The sequence below is a fragment of the Xiphophorus couchianus genome, chromosome 5, assembly GCF_001444195.1.
Source record: "Xiphophorus couchianus chromosome 5, X_couchianus-1.0, whole genome shotgun sequence".
Lineage (NCBI taxonomy): Eukaryota > Metazoa > Chordata > Actinopteri > Cyprinodontiformes > Poeciliidae > Xiphophorus > Xiphophorus couchianus.
Window position 1 is genome coordinate 663317 of NC_040232.1, and position 17419 is coordinate 680735.

The 17419-nt window shown below is 43.0% G+C and overlaps 1 protein-coding gene across 2 annotated transcripts; it reads left to right on the forward strand.

Moving 5' to 3' along the window:
* Positions 1–537: 537 nt before the first annotated feature.
* On the forward strand, positions 538–16623 carry LOC114144436 (actin filament-associated protein 1-like 2). 2 transcript variants are annotated; one of them, XM_028017246.1, is made up of 16 exons: positions 538–1097; positions 7828–7962; positions 8178–8255; positions 8326–8387; positions 9524–9626; positions 9698–9927; positions 10387–10566; positions 10691–10777; positions 10939–11008; positions 11404–11630; positions 11712–11821; positions 11912–12029; positions 12128–12215; positions 13582–13748; positions 13833–13943; positions 14533–16623. In XM_028017246.1, exons 1-16 carry the CDS (start codon positions 1082–1084, stop codon positions 14557–14559), a joined length of 1809 nt encoding a protein of 602 aa, XP_027873047.1. In that variant the 5' UTR covers positions 538–1081; the 3' UTR covers positions 14560–16623. The 2 variants fall into 2 exon arrangements, with proteins under 2 accessions (XP_027873047.1, XP_027873046.1); XM_028017245.1 differs by lacking the exon at positions 538–1097 and having other exon boundaries at positions 5779–7962.
* The last annotated feature ends 796 nt before the right edge of the window (positions 16624–17419 follow it).

Genomic DNA, 17419 nt, shown 5'->3' on the forward strand with positions numbered 1-17419 from the left:
TCCACATCAGTAGAGAAATTCCTTTTTGTTTGTGTTAATCACTTCAAGAACGAGTGACATGCATTCATTGTGCTGATATGGCGTCTTGACTGTTGTTTTGTTAGCAGTAGCATCGTGCCTTTTGCTAAGGTTAGTGCTGTGTGCTAGCTGGTAGATAACTTAAGGACATTATCTTACTACATGTTTTGATTAGTATTGTTACTTAAAGAGATTGGCATCACTTTTTTCTTGGGAAACACTTGATTCAAATGTATTCGGCGACATTCTTGGTGCTAGTATCAGCTAACTCTCTAACCCTGCGGAGATCTTGTTTACTGGAGATGTTCGTTCATGCTGTGGCTCCAACAGGTACGGCTGGATGGACGAGTCTACTGTTGTTGACATCTGGCTCTGAGATGGTAAGAGGTGGTATCATGCTGTGGGCTCTCTGATGCAGCATTGACGCAGAGCCTTCAACATTGTCTCTTCTTGGGACTTTCATCTAGTTTTCACCAAGACAATGAACCACATTCCAGAGGTTAGGCTGAGGAAGAGGAGGGTACAGCTGCTGGACTGTCTCTGAAGGAGAACCTAAGGACCTGAAGTTGGACCCGGTGCTGTTGGACATGTTAAGACATTAGCAGGGAGAATGAGAGGAACAACATCTGGAAGCTTTCCTGGTTTTGGAAGCGCAGCCACAGAACCTGGCTTCTAACTTTTAACTGCTGGGAGATGGAAAGAAACCACCGCAGACTGGGAACAACTAAAACCGGGGACAGGGAACACGTCCGAGTCTAAAATACAGAGAGGGACGTGAACGTCTCAAAGGAAGCCAAGGAGACAAGGGAGTAGATAAAGACAGACAGATATGAAGCAAAATCAGAATCAAAGGTTGCTTGTTTTTCACTCTGACCAACACATAGAGAGACGGACAATCCCTCCTCCTCTGTGTGTTCAGGTCTCAGAAGGGCAGGACTCAGCTGTCAGACCTCGGTGCGTCCCACAGAGCCAACAGAGGGAGTTCAGGGAGGAGGAAACCTGACGTCTGTTTTTCTTCCAGCGGAGATGAGACTGAAGATGAGGGGCTGCTGAGACGACAGACATGGACAAACAGAAAGGTACCGAGGCAATTTACAGGGCAATGTAGGCTGTTTCTATTCTATTCTATTCTATTCTATTCTATTCTATTCTATTCATTAACTGTTTCTCTGACAGACTGAATCTAAGTCCAGATAAGAGAGCAGCTCAGTTAAAACAGCTGTTTGTTTTCAGATATATAAAATATTTTAAGTACATTTTCAGGATTTATGTATTATTTGTTTACTTTATTTGTTTTTCTGCTTCAAATTTAACAAGCATTTAAAAAAAGTCTCAAAAGTTTTAATTATTCTGTTAAATATTCATCTAACGTTTGCTGCAGGTCAGCTTCTCTTCCTCTTCCATAACAACCTGTTATCATTTAGTCTCTACTTCCATCCATTTCTCTCAGTCAAAATGATCCTTAAAAGACTCAAATCACTTGTATTATTTAGCTTAATTTAATATTTATTGAGATATTTTATATTGTACACTGTTGTGGTTCTGATTCCTGATTGAAGTTATGAAAAATAATAATGCTGCTGCGCTAATCCGGTTGGAGGAGATGGAGTCATGTCACCACATCAGATTATAGAAAACCACCTGAAATTATCAACAAAAAACGAATGGAAGACATTCTGCAGGAGACGATGAAGACAATAAAACCTTTCTGATGAAGAAAAGGTGAATGATCAGCACCATTCTGCAGCTATAATGTAGTTTTTAGTGTTTTTATCGACTTCTCGATAGTAACGATTTCTGATGAAATAAAACAATTCACAGCATCTTTTATGAAATTATCAAGACATTTTTTCATGTAGAATATCTGCAGCTTATTGAAAACTATTAGATCCTTATTTATCAAAGTGTACAAACTGATACAACCCATACCAAATATCTCATAAGAGTCAATATAAAAACACTGAAACTGCAAGAGGAAGAAACGATGGAGTCAAATGTAGTTGTCTTTATTTTTATGAAAATCAGATTACTGATGCAGGTTTTAAATGTTTTGAACACTATGAAAACAGGTTTTTACTACTTTAACATCAAAAATAAAAACTAAAGCAAACATAAACAGAGAAACATGAAAATCTTACAATCTGATGAGGCTTATTTGTCAGGTTGAATGTGTCATTTGAAAATATCAACCTGTAAAAAGATGTTAAACATACTTTCCATTAAATCCACATTTCTATTTTTAAAAATGTTTTTTATTGGTCTCATGTAATTTTCTAATCTAAATGTTTTGTTTTTATGAACTGTAAGCAGAAAATCATCATAATCATGAAAACAAGTCAGTATTTGACTTTTTTAATTAACTGAAATAAATGAAATTTTCAATAATATTCTAATTGATTGAATATGACTTTTTAGTAAATGCAAATATTTTCTAATTTGTTTGTGTTAAAAATTACAGATAAAATGTGTTAGACTGTTAAAATGAAATATTTTTAAAAACGTTTTCATAAACAGTTCAAGCTTTTACATCCAAAAGGTTTGAGACCAGCAGCTGATTTAATTCACTTTTCCAGGTGTTTTTTTTTTGAGGATTTTTCTCCTGCCAGTTAAAATAATCTATTTAAATATTTTTATTTTATTTGTCTTTTCTGAACTGAAACAGACATGATAAATTCCTCCGTTGTTATTACTTTTAAACAGTCACTTTAAAAATGTTGTAATATTTAGGCTAAAGGCCTTTAAAGTTACGTTTATCTTCATGGATTAAATTTTAAAACCTCTGCTGCTGTTTGCACCCGATTTAAAAAAAAAAACAGCAAAGCTGATAACTCATTTAGCTTCCAATAAAAACAGCAGAACCACTCTCTGAGTGAAGAACCAGTTTTGTTTCTTATCAGCAAAATGGAAACAGCGACATGTATTTTGTGCAGCTGCAGCTGTTTGTCTATAGGGGCAGTGTTTCAGCCCGTCCTCCTGCTACTGTGAAATCTTTATCGCGCTGCTGGTATGTTAACAATCGGAAACACCCCTGCTTGCTCCTCCATCCTCCTCCTCCTTCCTGCTCTTCATCATCACGTCTTCCTCCCGCGACGTCTCCAGGGACGTGGCTAATAGGCCGTTTAGATCCATCAGATTTCCGGGTGTTTGTGTCTTCAAGGTATCCAAACCAACAGTTATTCCCATATTAAGAGCTAACCCAGCCCACTGAGGCATCAGGAGATCAAACGAAAACTAAATGCTGAGGAACATTGAGGAGATAAGCTACTGGTGTCTCCTGGAAGCAGCTCAGAAACATGAATGGAAAGTTTTTTCTCCAGCAGATGAAAAAGAGTGGCTCCCTCCCTGCTGCACACATGTTTGTACTTCTTTACATCTGAGGTCCCAAAATCACACGATTTCATCTCAACAAACATGAATCAATGTCATTCTAACACGAAAAGACAACTCCGAGCCCCTAAGTTCTTCTTTGAAGGTTTGATCAGCACAAAATGTCCCCATAATTCACTGTGTCCCCATAAGGGATATAAATACACGAGTCCCCACAAACACAGCTGGACAGACATGCAACATGTTTGGGGGTTTTGCAGGAATCACATCTTCTGACTAATTTCAGGGTTTGGTTCTCATGGCATCGCCGCTGAAACTACTTTTTCTAAACGCTGCGACCAAAGGAGCAGCTGAGGCCCGTTTTTCTCTGCTTTGATTTCAGGCTTCAGGCCACAAATAAACACAGAAACAATCATGAAACAACTGACAAGACTGACCAGCTGGGAGCCAATCTGCTAACTGGGGAAGATGTGGCTAAAGCCGAGGAGAGCGAGCTCTGGAGGACCGGACCTGGACATATCTGTCTGAATCTGGATCACATGCAGCTGCAAACCAGCAGCCATTGTTGAGCAGTTTAGCTGAGGCTTTTAATGGTGAGATAGATGAGGACCTCCACTTGTTTCTGGATCCATGAACCACAGCCAGGAGGGTTTTAACCACAGCAGCTGGTTTTAACAGAGCTGTAGGGTTTAACGGCCGGACTCTCAGTTCTACAGCCGGTCCAGGAGAAAAACTCAGCTGGTGTGAGACCAGAATCACAGATGCAGCTGATTTAGTTTGCTCTTCACGCAGTTCTCTGTTTGTGTTCTCGGTTATTTTGTGGTGAAGTTATTGTTTTTCATATGAAAGGGTCAGTTTTAGGTCAGTGCAGCTTGAATCCAGATACAGGAAATGATGCTGATGGTGAGATTGCAGCATTTAGCAACAGATCCCAATGTTCTTCTGTCCAGCAGAACTGGAGCCTTTTGTGAAGTTAGAGTCAAACATTAACAGCAATAATCTGGTTTGTTCAGCCTGTCAGACAGGAAAAAAACAGGAAGGGTCGCTTTTCAAGGTCTTAATTTCATCATGTTGTTCATTCATTTATAAATGTCACAGTTCATATTAAATATTTAAATGGAGTGTTAAATATTCACTTTGTAAACAAATATTTAGTTAGCAAACTGAAAGTTTAATTTTTAGTAAAGATATGTATTAGCTAACAAACTAAATATTTAATTATCAAGCTAAACATTTGGTTAGCAAACTAAATATTCAATTTGTAGCAAAGCTAAATACTAGTTAGCAAGTTAAATATTTAGTTTAGTTTGGAATTAATTTGTAGTGAAAATAAATGTTAATTAGTGAGCTAAATATTTTGCTAGCAAACTAAATATTTAATTTGTAGTGAAGCTGAATATTAGGTAGCGAACTAAATGTTTTGTTAGCCAGCTAAGTATTCAGTTTAGGGATATTTTGTTTGTAATCAAAATATTTAGATGGGAAGCTAAATATTTCATTTGCACATAAGCTAAATATTAATTTCCAAGCAAAATACTTAGCTATCAAACTCAATATTCAGTTTATGCGCTAAATATGTAGTTAGCAATCTAAACATTTTGTCTGTAAGCTACGTATAGTTAGTCAGCTGATATGGTTTGGACTTAAATATTTAATTTGTAAGCTAAATATTTAGCTTCCTATGTAAACATTTAGTTAGCAACTATTTAGCTGCAAGCTAAATAGTTAATAATAAACTAAATATTTAGTTTGAAACTGGAACATTTACAAATGAATGAAAACCATGTTATTTTGTCTTATGATGAGATAAAAAATCCAAATTATTGCTGTTAATATTTCACTGTGCAACAAGCAGCACCGAGTCTTTGGATGCGTCCCATGTGTTTGGACGTGTCCTCCTGTCCAGTGTTTTTGGACATGTCCAGCCGTCCTCGTGTCTCGTGTTGTTGCTGCAGAGCTGTGGGTGTGTGAGGTATGTGCAGCTTGGTGTTTAAAGCAGCAGCGGCCTGATAAGCAGTACTCTGAAACAGCAGAGGAGTTGATCAACATTTAACCTCCGTCTCCCACGCCGCTGCCGTGAATGGACGCAGTCTGTCCCCATGAATGGACTCCAGGACAGACCTCCATTGTTCAGGACGGCTCTGAGATCGGCCCAGTTGGCCCCTTTAAGACTCATTTGCCTCAATGAAGCTCAGATAAAACCAGAAAGTAAAGGTTCTACCAGAATCACAACCAGAACCGGAACCAGAACCAGAACCGGAACTTATTGAGGCCACAGCTGGTCTCCACCACGCCGTCCTCTAAACCAGCTGAATACATACATGGGACTGATGCAGCCTGGGAGTGCAGGCATCACATGAATACAAAGTTAGTTTATTTTTTATGTGACAGTAAAATTAAATATTTAAATTTACTCCAAAGAAAATCTGAAAAATGTGAAGTGCATCTGTGTTCAGCTTTGAAACATTCAGTTTTGTTCTTCTCTGATCATATCTACTGTCTCTCCTACATAACTTATAGAAAACTGTCAACAGGACTTCTTCTGGCTTTCTTCTTGTCACTCTAATGAATTCTGCCATCGCTGGCTGCAGGTGGTACTGCAGATGTCTGATCTGATGGATAGTTTAGGTTGTTTATTGCTCCCTGGAAAATAATTCATATGAGCCTTATCTGCATCACAGCAAATGTTATTCTCATGATTTTCCCCCAAAAGGCCACAAACTCCTCAGATTCCTGTAAAAAGGCAGGAATGGAAGGAGGATGAGACGGACGGGAAGCATTTCGCTCAGCAGGACTCAAACACTAAAACTGCTTTAATCTAATTTATTCAGAGACTAAACCATCACCGGGTTTAGTTTACAGGATCATTTGTTTGTGATGCTCAAAGCCAGAAACACATAAAATCACATTTTAATATATTTACAGACATACTGAGCCTCTCCTGTAGCAAATCAACACATCTGCAGACAGACATGAACCCGTATTATTACAGAGCAGAAATAAAGCAGGTTTCAGCAACAAGATGAAAACATAAAACATGACATCAAACATCAGTTACAGTGGCAGAATAAATAAAACTGATGAATCCAGACCCCATCTAACTTGTTTCTGATAATTATATGTCAACAATACATTTATGTTCTGAATCAATAATTATTGTGGTTAAACATTTCTAAGCTCTGAAACTTTAATCTTTCATCTTTTATTACATCTGACATGTTTTTCTGCTGCCCTCAAAAACTCTAGTTTTATCTGACAGATTATCTTACGGAGCTGCGTGGAGACAAAATTCAACATTTATGCCATAAATTAACAAATAAAGTATTAATAAATGTCACTGTGTTAATAACCATTAAAATCATTAAGTTTATTTGTAAAGCATATTTCAGCAACAGAGCATTTCAAATGACAAAAACACAAAACAAAACATGAGATTACAGCAGTAAAAATAAAAATCAAAAGTTTCAATACAAACTAAAATTTATTTTAGTTTATTTCCAGTTATTATAAAGGCCCTAAATGAGTTTGGATGCTTCAGTCAGGAGGGCCACATTTGATGCTGAAGGACAATTTCTTCCAGTTTGTCTCTGATTGAGTTTTAATGATCAGATCATTGATTATTTATCTGGTTCTGAAACCTTATCAACTGAACAGCACAAACATCAGGCGCTAAAGCTTTTCTTTCAGAGGTTAAACATTAGCAGCACCGTGTGTTTGCTCTGATCCGCTGCATGATGGGCTGAAGCATCATGGGAGAAACTTTCCTGCTTTCTATCCAGTTTTCCAAGCCGAGCGTCAAACCAGAGGAAAACGTGGCGAACAACCGGCTGCTTGAAGTTCATCGTTCACAGAGAGAAAAACGCTTCAGTCATGTGATCATCTGATTAATGAGATCTGTGATTATTAATAACCGTTATTGTTTCCAGCTGATGTTTAAAGTCAGAGCTGCTTATGAAATGAAGCTGAATCTGGTTCATGATGCAAAGCTGCTGGAATGATGGAAACAGTTAAACATTAAGGAAGTGAAGGAGAGCAAACAGACAGAGAGTCTGTTTCAGATAAGGACAGGCTCAGATCAGACATGAGTCACCGCAACTCAGGCAACCGTTGCCTCAACTGTGGACTGGAGAAAGGCAGAGGCAACGTCTGAGCTGCCGGATGTCTGAACTTCTCTGTGGCTCCAAACATGGCGGCAACGAGGGAAACGGACTAGAGACTGACTCGTTCAGCTTCCTGATGAATGACTCGTTCAGTTACTGACTCGTTCAGCTTCCTGATGAATGACTCGTTCAGTTACTGACTCGTTCAGCTTCCCGATGAATGACTCGTTGAGTTACTGACTCGTTCAGCTTCCCGATGAATGACTCGTTCAGTTACTGACTCGCTCATTACCTGGCTTGTTCAGAAACTGACTCAGAAACTGTGGAATGACTGACTCGTTCATTAACTCGCCCACTGCTCCTCTCTCCCTGCTGTGTTCAGTTCTGGTGAAGCTGATCTGGGATCTGCAGACGTTCCTGTCGGTTCTCGACTCGGAGAACCTGAGCTACATCGCTCAGGCGCAGAAGAAGTCGATCTCAGAGCTGCTGTTCAAACTGCAGACACCTGACGCTCCAGGTAGGGACCTGCTGATCACTTCCTGGTTCACCCAGTTCCACTTCCTGTTTGGTCCAAAGAATGGACGGAGAGAACAGGCTGGACTTGAAACATGTTCACCGCTTCAACAGATTCATCTGAGCTTTTATCGTCTAGGAAATATTAATGTGATGGAAACATTTAGTTTCTTCATGTGTGAAGCTGATGTACAGTTGAATGGTTTCTTGTGTTTGCAGTGGAAGATGCTGAGTACATGGTGATGAGCTGTCCATCGTTGTCGCTAGGCAACGAGCTGGATGACTCACCTGGGACAGGTACGCTGCGGCGTCGCCTTCCCTCTCTGACCTCAGATCCAATGTTTGCTCCATGTTTGGTTGTTTCCAGATGCAGTTTGGTCGTCAGAGCTGATCTCACATCAGGACCCGTCGGACTGGATGAAGAGCGGGGTGAGCAAACATCACTGGGCAAACTGGGCAAACTGGTTTCACCTCAAGGGTTGTCAAAAAAACTGATTTAAAGGAAAAGAATCCAAAGAAAAACTGTGAAAGTCTCCAGAAATCCTGCAGTGGAGGTTTAGAGAACCTCGACGAAACCTCCTGTTTCCCATCATACGGTAACCATGGCAACACAGGAGCATCGTTAATCAGCGGTAAGGAAAAAGGGTCATCATCCCATCACGGCAGGTCAGAGTCTAACCAAACCTCCTCGCTCCCCGACCTCAGAGAGGAGCTCAAAGGAAAACTGGGCGGAGGGAAAAAAGTTTGTTTTTAGATGGGGATCCAGCGCCTGTGATGTGGGTCAGTAATGACAGACTGGGGCCTCCGGAGGTTTGGGAGGAGACGGCGGGGTGACCGGGTGTGTGTGAGGGAGGCACAGGAAGCGCTCTGTTTACACGGGAGGCCGCCGCGCCGCGCTGCCATTGGCTGACGCACCTGCAGGGGGAGGAAGCGCCGCTGATGGCGGCAGATTAGCATCTGGTCTACGTGATGGACAGAAAACACACACACACACACACACACACACACACACGATAAGATCAAAATCTCAGCAGTGTTCACAGAGCTTTGCAGTATTCACACCTTGTAACTTTAGATTTACTGAGATTTTATCTGGTGGAGCTCAAAGTAGCTAATAAAACCTTCCAGCATCAATTTAATTTTGAGATCATAATTTACATGTTTTATAAAGTTTGATATTATATTTATATTCATGTCGTATCCTTTAATGTCTGCTTTATTTTGTTACTGAATATTTCTTGTTTTAATTAAAGTTTTTGGGGGAAAACCACGATGAGAGGAAACAGAATAGTCCACTTCAAAATAAGAGCATGGATATAAACAATTTGAATTTTATTTTTATCAATCAACGATCAAAACTTCAGCACAGATGTTGAACTTCATTCAACTGGAAGTTTACTTATAGCGAGGTAAATTAGCGCTCCATAATTCATCCATGAAACAATATTTAGTGGAAGCTAAGTGCGCTAAACGTTAGCTAAATGAGCAAAGCGCTGTAAGAAGAATTAGCTCCGCTATCAGCGGATTAGCGGACCTGTGCTCAGCATATGAATGACTGTTTGCAGGGCCCCACCGTCCCTCCTCATCCTCCAGGTGGGCTTGGCGGTGACGATGAAGAGGACACGTACGAGGAAGCAGAACCTTACGTAGCGTCTGAAACCAACACAGGTACCGCAGACACAGCAGAGGAACCTCAGCGGGTCTAAAGCCACTGAACAGGAAATGTTTCCTTCCTCCAGAGAGGCCGGAGTCAGAGAGCAGTCACTACGAATCATACGGTGAGGAAAACGATGATGAGGATGAAGGAGGCGGCCTTGTGAAGGACAGAGCTCACTACATCCAGTGGAGCACCTCCCAGATCAGTCTGCGGCCCACGCCGGAGTCCCGGCTCTGTGGGTACCTGTGGAGGAGGAAGTGGCTCGGACAGTGGAGCAAGCAGCTCTTCATCATCAAGAACGACATGCTGCTGGTGAGGAAGAGGAGGAAACACACACCCCGCAGCTGCAGCGCCTGTAATCTCCACTAGAGGCTGCTGCTGAGACCCGGAGCCTCATCCAGACCGTTGAACACTTTGGTTCTGGTTCGGTTATTCTGCGTTGTCCCTCATGGCGTTCTGTGGAGTTATTGATGCTACGTCACCTGACCAGGTTGAGGCGCCTTGGCAGCCATCTTTAGTGAGGGACAGAAGTCCTGAACGGAGCGACTGCGATTGTTTTCCCACTTTGTTTCTGCCAGTATAACCATGAATTCTACTGGTTCAAGATAATTTATCTGTGGAAGTATCAGAACCAAGAACAGGAAGTTGGATGGATGGATGGATGGATGGATGGATGGATGGATGGAGAGACGGACAGACAGACAGACAGTCAGACAGACAGACAGACAGACAGACAGACAGTCAGTCACTCTGTAACTTTGTCTCCACCAGTGCTATAAATTTGCTCGGGATCTGCTGCCCCAGCTGGAGTTGAACCTTCACGGCTGTCAGATTGTCTACAAGTCGAAGAGCAGCGCTAAGATCCAGCACCAGCTCAAACTGGTCCCAGTGGGCTCTGAGTCTCTGGTTCTGGGCTACAGCAGCTTCCAGCAGGCGGATGAGTGGAGGAAGGTCAGCAGTTCACCAAACACCTTTCAGCCTGAACCAACCTATAAACCCTGGACTGGTGACCAGCAACATTCACGGACGAGCTGTTCCTGATGTGAAGTCATTTCACTGTATTTCCTGTTTGAAGGTGATAGAGGAGGTGAGCGCTGGAGGTGAAGTGGAATCTCAGAGCTTCTCCTCTCTGAGTAAATCTGATCTGCGATTGTCCTGCAGGGTAAGAAACACACCCAGGTTCTCCTGGTGCAGTGAAGAACCTCCAGATGGGAAGTTTTTAAACTCTGAAAACCAGGAAAAACCTTAAGAAAACATCTTTACTAATGGGAATCAAACATGTGAACTCTCTAAGTGAAAATGTTTTTGCTGTTGTGTCTTCAGTCCAGTGCAGTTCTTACTGACTCTGATGAGGAGAAACCTTCAACTTACTGCAGCCTCAACAGAGACAAAGGTACTGAAACTTCACATCTGTTTGGGAAAAAGCAGAACTATTGTACTTTCTGAAGGGGAAATAAATCTGTCAAGCCTGGATACTTAGCCGGTTATAATAAATTAGTCTCGGTTGAGGTCTTCACCATCAGGGTTGCCACAGCATCCCCCCAATGGGAGACACCACAAGAGTAGCTGGGAATGATCAGGAAATGGTCCAGACTGATGGACAGGTGGCGACTCTCTGGCTGGATCCCAGTGGAGCAGCAGTGGTAGGTGTAGAAGAAAGACCACCAGAAACACCAGGATGTAGGAACAGAGAAGCTGTTATTGACCCCAAACTGGAGGAGGGAGCCGCAGACTGAAGGTGTTTGCAGTAAATGCCGGTTGATGACGTTTGGTGTTGTGAACCTGCAGGGTTCCTGAACGTCCTGATGAACTGCCAGTGGCAGAGTTTACAGTGTCAGGTGGAGGACGGCGTCCTCAACATGTTCGGAGAGGAGATGGAGAAAGACGAGGAGGAAGAGGTGAAGCGGTCGCCTCAGTACACGGTCCAGCTCCGAGGCTGTGAGGTCAGAGACGACCCAGACCGCTCCTACAGGATCACACTGAGCATGCTCGGTGACCAGGTGGCCGTGCTGGAGGTGAGTTGGCAGATCAGAGCTCCGGTGTCTCGGGTTAGTTCCTCATCATCAAGTCTTTCTGTCTAACCTTCATCACTTCAGGTGAGCTCATTGGAGGAAAAAGAAAATTGGCTGAAGCTGCTGCAGGACGGAGCTGCCAGTCGTGGTTACCATGACAACAAGACTCAAGAGAACACAGGTGGCGCCCTCAGGTGGGACAAACTTCTTAAAACCAGCAAATCCCTTCATGACATCACTCTCTTCCTTCTCTCTGAGTTTAAATCTTGCTCTTATTTCCTCAGCGGGTTGCAAACGCGCCGGTTCCCAACCTCCAACGCCTACATGGACGACCCGTTCTGCCTTACCAGAACCACCAGCAGCCAGCCCCTCTACTCCAACGCCGCTCCACAGAAAGCCCTGGTACAAACCAGAATTCATTCTTCTGACGATCCCCACTGCACTTGATGAGGAAGATGTGCTGTCTGTGTAGACGCTGCTGATCCCTGTTTGTGTTTCAGCGGCACGGCTCTCAGGATTCAGTTCACCGTAACTCAGTGTCGTCCAGAGAATCGGTGACCTACAGCAACACGGTGCTGAGCAGCAGCAGTGAGTCAGACTTGGACCAAACCTTCAGGATGAATTATCTGACTCTAGATCAGTGGTCTCAGACTGCACCCCTCCAGAGTCCTGCAACTTTCAGACGTGTCTCTTGTCCCACAGGCTGAAGGAAACGATGAAACTGCCCTGCTAGCATGCAGTCCAGCTTTACGGAGCTCTGCTAATGAGCTAATGTTTTAGCCAGGAGAAGCAGAGAGACGTCTAAGCAGAGGTGTAAACCCCGGGGGAGTCGGGGGGTCCGGACCCCCCCAATATAGGAAAAGTCTAGCATTGTCCCCCCCAAAAGAATCTTTGAAGAAACATTGGCATTTAAATAATATCAATATGAAAAGCAGCAGGACATGGCAAAACTAAAAAAAGGCTTAAAAATAAAGCAACTTAACAAGTTATAATTTAAATACCACATAACTTGTATTGGGAGCCATTTCAATAAATCAATGTTTATGAGGAATTTTATTAAGAGCAGTTACTCATTAAAGCCTTTTTATTTAGAGCCTTAAATGTTTGTAAAGGTGAAGCAGAGATTAGATCAGACTGAACAAAACTCGTATCTAAGCAACATTTGAATTTTAGTTTTACTTCTCAACAGTTTGTTTACTTAGAAAAACATGTTTGATGTGCATTACTAGTCATTTTTGTTCCTGCAGCTTGAATTTTACGTTACATTTCACTGGAACTTTGCCGAACCCCCAAAATTGGTCTTCAAAAATGTTCCTGTTTATGGTCCCACAGTAATAAGACGGGATTTACGCTAACCCAACTCCAGTCCATCTGCCTAGTGAAAGTCCGGTCCGGTTGGTGAGGTGTAAACGCTAATTGACCTCTGACCTCTGGTCCTCCAAACCTCAGTCTGGGTTCGGTTGAAGTGAACTCTGGTTCGGTTTGAATGTAAACGTCAAGCAGACCGGAGACCGCTGCAAAAGCAGGAAGTGGACTACAGCACAGGGCATTCTGGGTAAATACAATCAAAGCTAATGTGCTAGCCTAGCGCTAGCAGACTAAAGAGAAATCCTCCAACACTAAAATCTGACGCCTCCATCTTGTTTCCATCTGGTGAAGAAGGAAGTTGCTCTCACAGGCTTTTGTGTCGTTTCCTTCAGTATTTCTTGGTGCAGCGCCCCCACAGGCCAGGAGGGGAACAGGTTGGTTTGACTCAGAGCAGAGAGAAAGAGAACCACAGGAGCTGGAGGTGGAGCAGACGATGAAGTTTTGGTTCCAGTAGAACCGGGTCGACCGGACCATCAGGACGAAAACATCCTGAAAGTTGCCGGACGCTCTGAGGACTGGAGTTTGAGACCTCTGACCCCTGACCTTGAGGTTTACTCATAGAGTAAAGTGAAGTGTGGTTTTTCAGGCTGGATGGGGCCGGCGGTGCAGCGCGACGTCCAGAAGCTGAAGCTGGTCGACACGCCGGCGGTGCAGCTGAGAACCGGGTCTGAAACCAACCTGGCACCTGCTGTGAAGCAAAACAAGCGCACCTCCTTCAGGCAGTCTCTGGCCATCTGCACTGAGCGCGCTCAGGTGAGCTGCACCTGCTGAGGTCCTGCTGGTTTTACTGGTGCCTCCTGCGACCTCTGACCTCTGACCCGGTCTGCTCCGGTCCAGGCGGGCTTCCTGAACCCTCTGCTGCGGCGGACGGCCTCGGCCAAGAACTCGCTGAGACGAGCTCCTTCTGCGCTCTTCATCGAACACGGGAAGGTTTTCCAGAGGAAGAAGGTGGGACAGAGAACTGGTTCATTTCAGACATGTCAACCAGCCGCCATGTTTCATTCTGAACAAACCGTTTGAATCCTGCTGTAAAGATCTTTCTAGAGGAAATCTTTTAAATCTCCCGGTGGGACTCAATTAACAGTTTTAATCGACTTCATTTCAGGTTCTGTAATTAATGAATCTCAATTGAATCAAAAACCATATTGGCCTTGTTTTGCTGCTAACTTATTGAATAAATTGAGATGAAAATCAAACATGTTTCTATTTTTAGTCTTCAGGCTCTTCAAGCCTCAGATTGGATCAAAGTTCATTTTCCAGAGTTTTTCTGACCATTCATGGAGCTTCCTTAGAAATGTGGATACTTCCATTAGCGTTAGCTGCCACGTGTTAGCATTGAGATGATACTGATATGCTAACTCCTGTTAGCAGAACCTTAACACACAGTCTGGCTGTTGACTCATCATGTTGTTTCCTCTTCCTTTAAAACATTCGAAGCGTTTGATAATCCAGAAACGGTTTTATGTTGGTGAACGAAACAAGTTTCCATGAATAACATGAGATGATTTCTAACTGATGGTTTTATTTTTCTCTACAGGAATGGGAGACCAAAGCTGCTGCCTGACGTTTTCCTCCTCATCAGCATCCATCAGGCCTGCAGGCGGCGGAGAAGCTCTGCTCTGATTGGCTGCTTGGACTCTAATAATTCAGACTGGTTAAAGGTGACCAACTGGGCCAACTGGACCAACTGGACCGACTGGGCCAACTGGGCCAACTGGCTCACTGTTTATTATAATCAAGAACAAAATAACTTTCCATGATTCATTTCTCCTGGGTCCAGTTAAGTTTTTATTTGTCTGAACTGCTGGTTCTGGACTCAATCTGCTCCTGCAACACGCGGTCCAGTGCCTGGCCCTTTAAGGCTGCCGTCCGCCTGCTTCTGATTGGCTAAGGGGTGGGAACATACGGCCATATAAGGACATGCCAAAGTTGGAAAAGTTGCCTAATTAGAGATTAATTGAGGTCAGTTTACTCTTCAACTAAAGCAGGGAAATGCCCTCAGCCTCAAACTACCAGGGGCCAGGGGCCCAGGGTGCCAGGGGCCCAGGGTGCCAGGGGCCCGGGGTGCCAGGGGCCCAGGGTGCCAGGGGCCCAGGGTGCCAGGGGCCCAGGGTGCCAGGGGCCCGGGGTGCCAAGACAAACAAATTTATCATAATTATAATAGTTAGACAGTAACTAACTATTTATTCAGAAGTAAATAAAAAGCATTGGAACATCATGTTATTATTAGTGATTTACTAAAGTTTATTTAAAAAATAATTTGAATCACTGATGAACTGAAGATCAATGGAAAATGTATCTCCATAAATGTTTTATATAAAGACACAAATATGCTTGTTATGGTAAAGTAGGATATGAAACATGATCACTTTTATGTACTGTAAAAAACACAACCACCTGCAGTCATTTACTGGATGAACGAAGTCGGTGTGTTTTTGGGGCCTGTTTCGCCCCGGGCCCCAGAATCACTAGATCTGCCCCTGGGGACCAAAATGTGGAGCCACAACTTTAGAAATGTGTCAGAAAATTGCCAAAATACAGAACATGAAAAGGAAAGTATTGACATTTTGTTGAAAAACAACAGAATCTCTGAGCAACAACAACAACAACAAACAAACAAAAACACTTTTGGTTGTTTTTGTTGCTCTGGAATATGTTTTTAAGTTTTGTTTTTCAGTTAACGAGTTTCCTAACAGAAGAAACAATCAAATAACCAGATAATTAATTTATGTAGGACTAATATGATGTTTTAATTAACAGCAAAAAAACCCCTAAAAATTCCTTTTAAACTTTGTGTTGTTAGTTTATAAGATTCTTCCAGGACCAGAACCGACGACCCGGTTCTGGATCTTCATAAACATTGATCCGTTTTACCGGAAGCAGCTGATTGGAGCTTTTTCTCAGGTTCTGTGATGAGTTCAGGTGCTGCAGGAAAACCAGGAGAACAGAAACTCAAACCATTTATCGAATCTTTTCTGAACATTTTCAAGATACAAAGTTTGTAGAAAACTTGATTTTATGAACTGTTTAATGTTTAACTGTCCCCGAAAAGAAAACAGCTCAGCGTCCAGGAGGAACGTCATCTGGTTGCCATGGAAACCCGCTTCCGGGATGGAAACCGTTTGGCTCACAGCTGCCATTAAAAACAGGAAAACAGAAAATCAGGGTTTCTGATGTAGCTGCAGTGACCAGTGGTGGCCACAGGGGGCGCCAGAGTCCGGAGACTTTAACGTTAAAGCATTTCCTGCTGTTTAGTTTTCATGTTTTATTTTTCATTTCTCAGGCAGAATCGCTGATCTTCTCTGTTCTTATTTTAATAAATATTGTAACTATTTTCATTATGTACTGATCAGCACAATGTAATAACTGATGATTTATATTTACCAGGAAGAAATCCTTTCTGTAGCATTTTTTATATTTACTGTTCTTTATACTCAGGAGAAAGTTTCTGTTTGAGCAAACACTGATCTGTAAAAATTAAAATCTGAGTGGACAATATTCATCTGTGGAGTTTTTATTTAGTTTAAAGTTACACAATCAAACATTAACAGAAATGATTTGAGTTATTTAGTCATAAAGATGAAACAAAAGAAGAAGAGAAGTGATGGAAACGCCGTGAGTTCATATTTAGAAAGAAGTTCAGAGGAAGAAGCTTTTATTTTGGTAGTCCACTTCTGGTTATCACCAAGTGAATTTATTTGGAGCTAAATATCTCCTCCTCCTCCTCCTCCTCCTCCTCCTCCTCCTCCTCCTCCTCCTCCTTTCCTTCTCCTCTTCCTTTTCTTCCTCCTCCTCCTCCTCCTCCTCCTCCTCCTCCTCCTCCTTTCCTTCTCCTCTTCCTTTTCTTCCTCCTCCTCCTCCTCCTTTTCCTGCTCCTCCTCCTTTTCTTCCTCCTCCTCCTCCTCCTTTTCCTCCTCCTCCTCCTTTTCTTCCTCCTCCTCCTCCTCCTTTTCCTTCTCCTTTTCTTCCTCCTCCTCCTCCTTTTCTTCCTCCTTCTCCTTCTCCTCCTCCTCCTTTTCCTCCTCCTCCTCCTTTTCTTCCTCCTCCTCCTCCTCCTTTTCCTTCTCCTTTTCTTCCTCCTCCTCCTCCTTTTCTTCCTCCTTCTCCTTCTCCTCCTCCTCCTTTTCCTCCTCCTCCTCCTTTTCTTCCTCCTTCTCCTCCTCCTCCTTTTCCTCCTCCTCCTCCTTCTCCTCCTCCTCCTTTTCCTCCTCCTTTTCCTTCTCCTTTTCTTCCTCCTCTTCCTCCTCCTTCTCCTCCTCCTCCTCCTTTTCCTTTTCCTCCTCCTCCTCCTCCTCCTCCTCCTCCTCCTCCTCCTCCTCCTCCTCCTCCTCCTTTCCTTCTCCTTTTCCTCCTCCTCCTCCTCCTCCTCCTTTTCCTGCTCCTCCTCCTTTTCTTCCTCCTCCTCCTCCTCCTCCTCCTCCAGA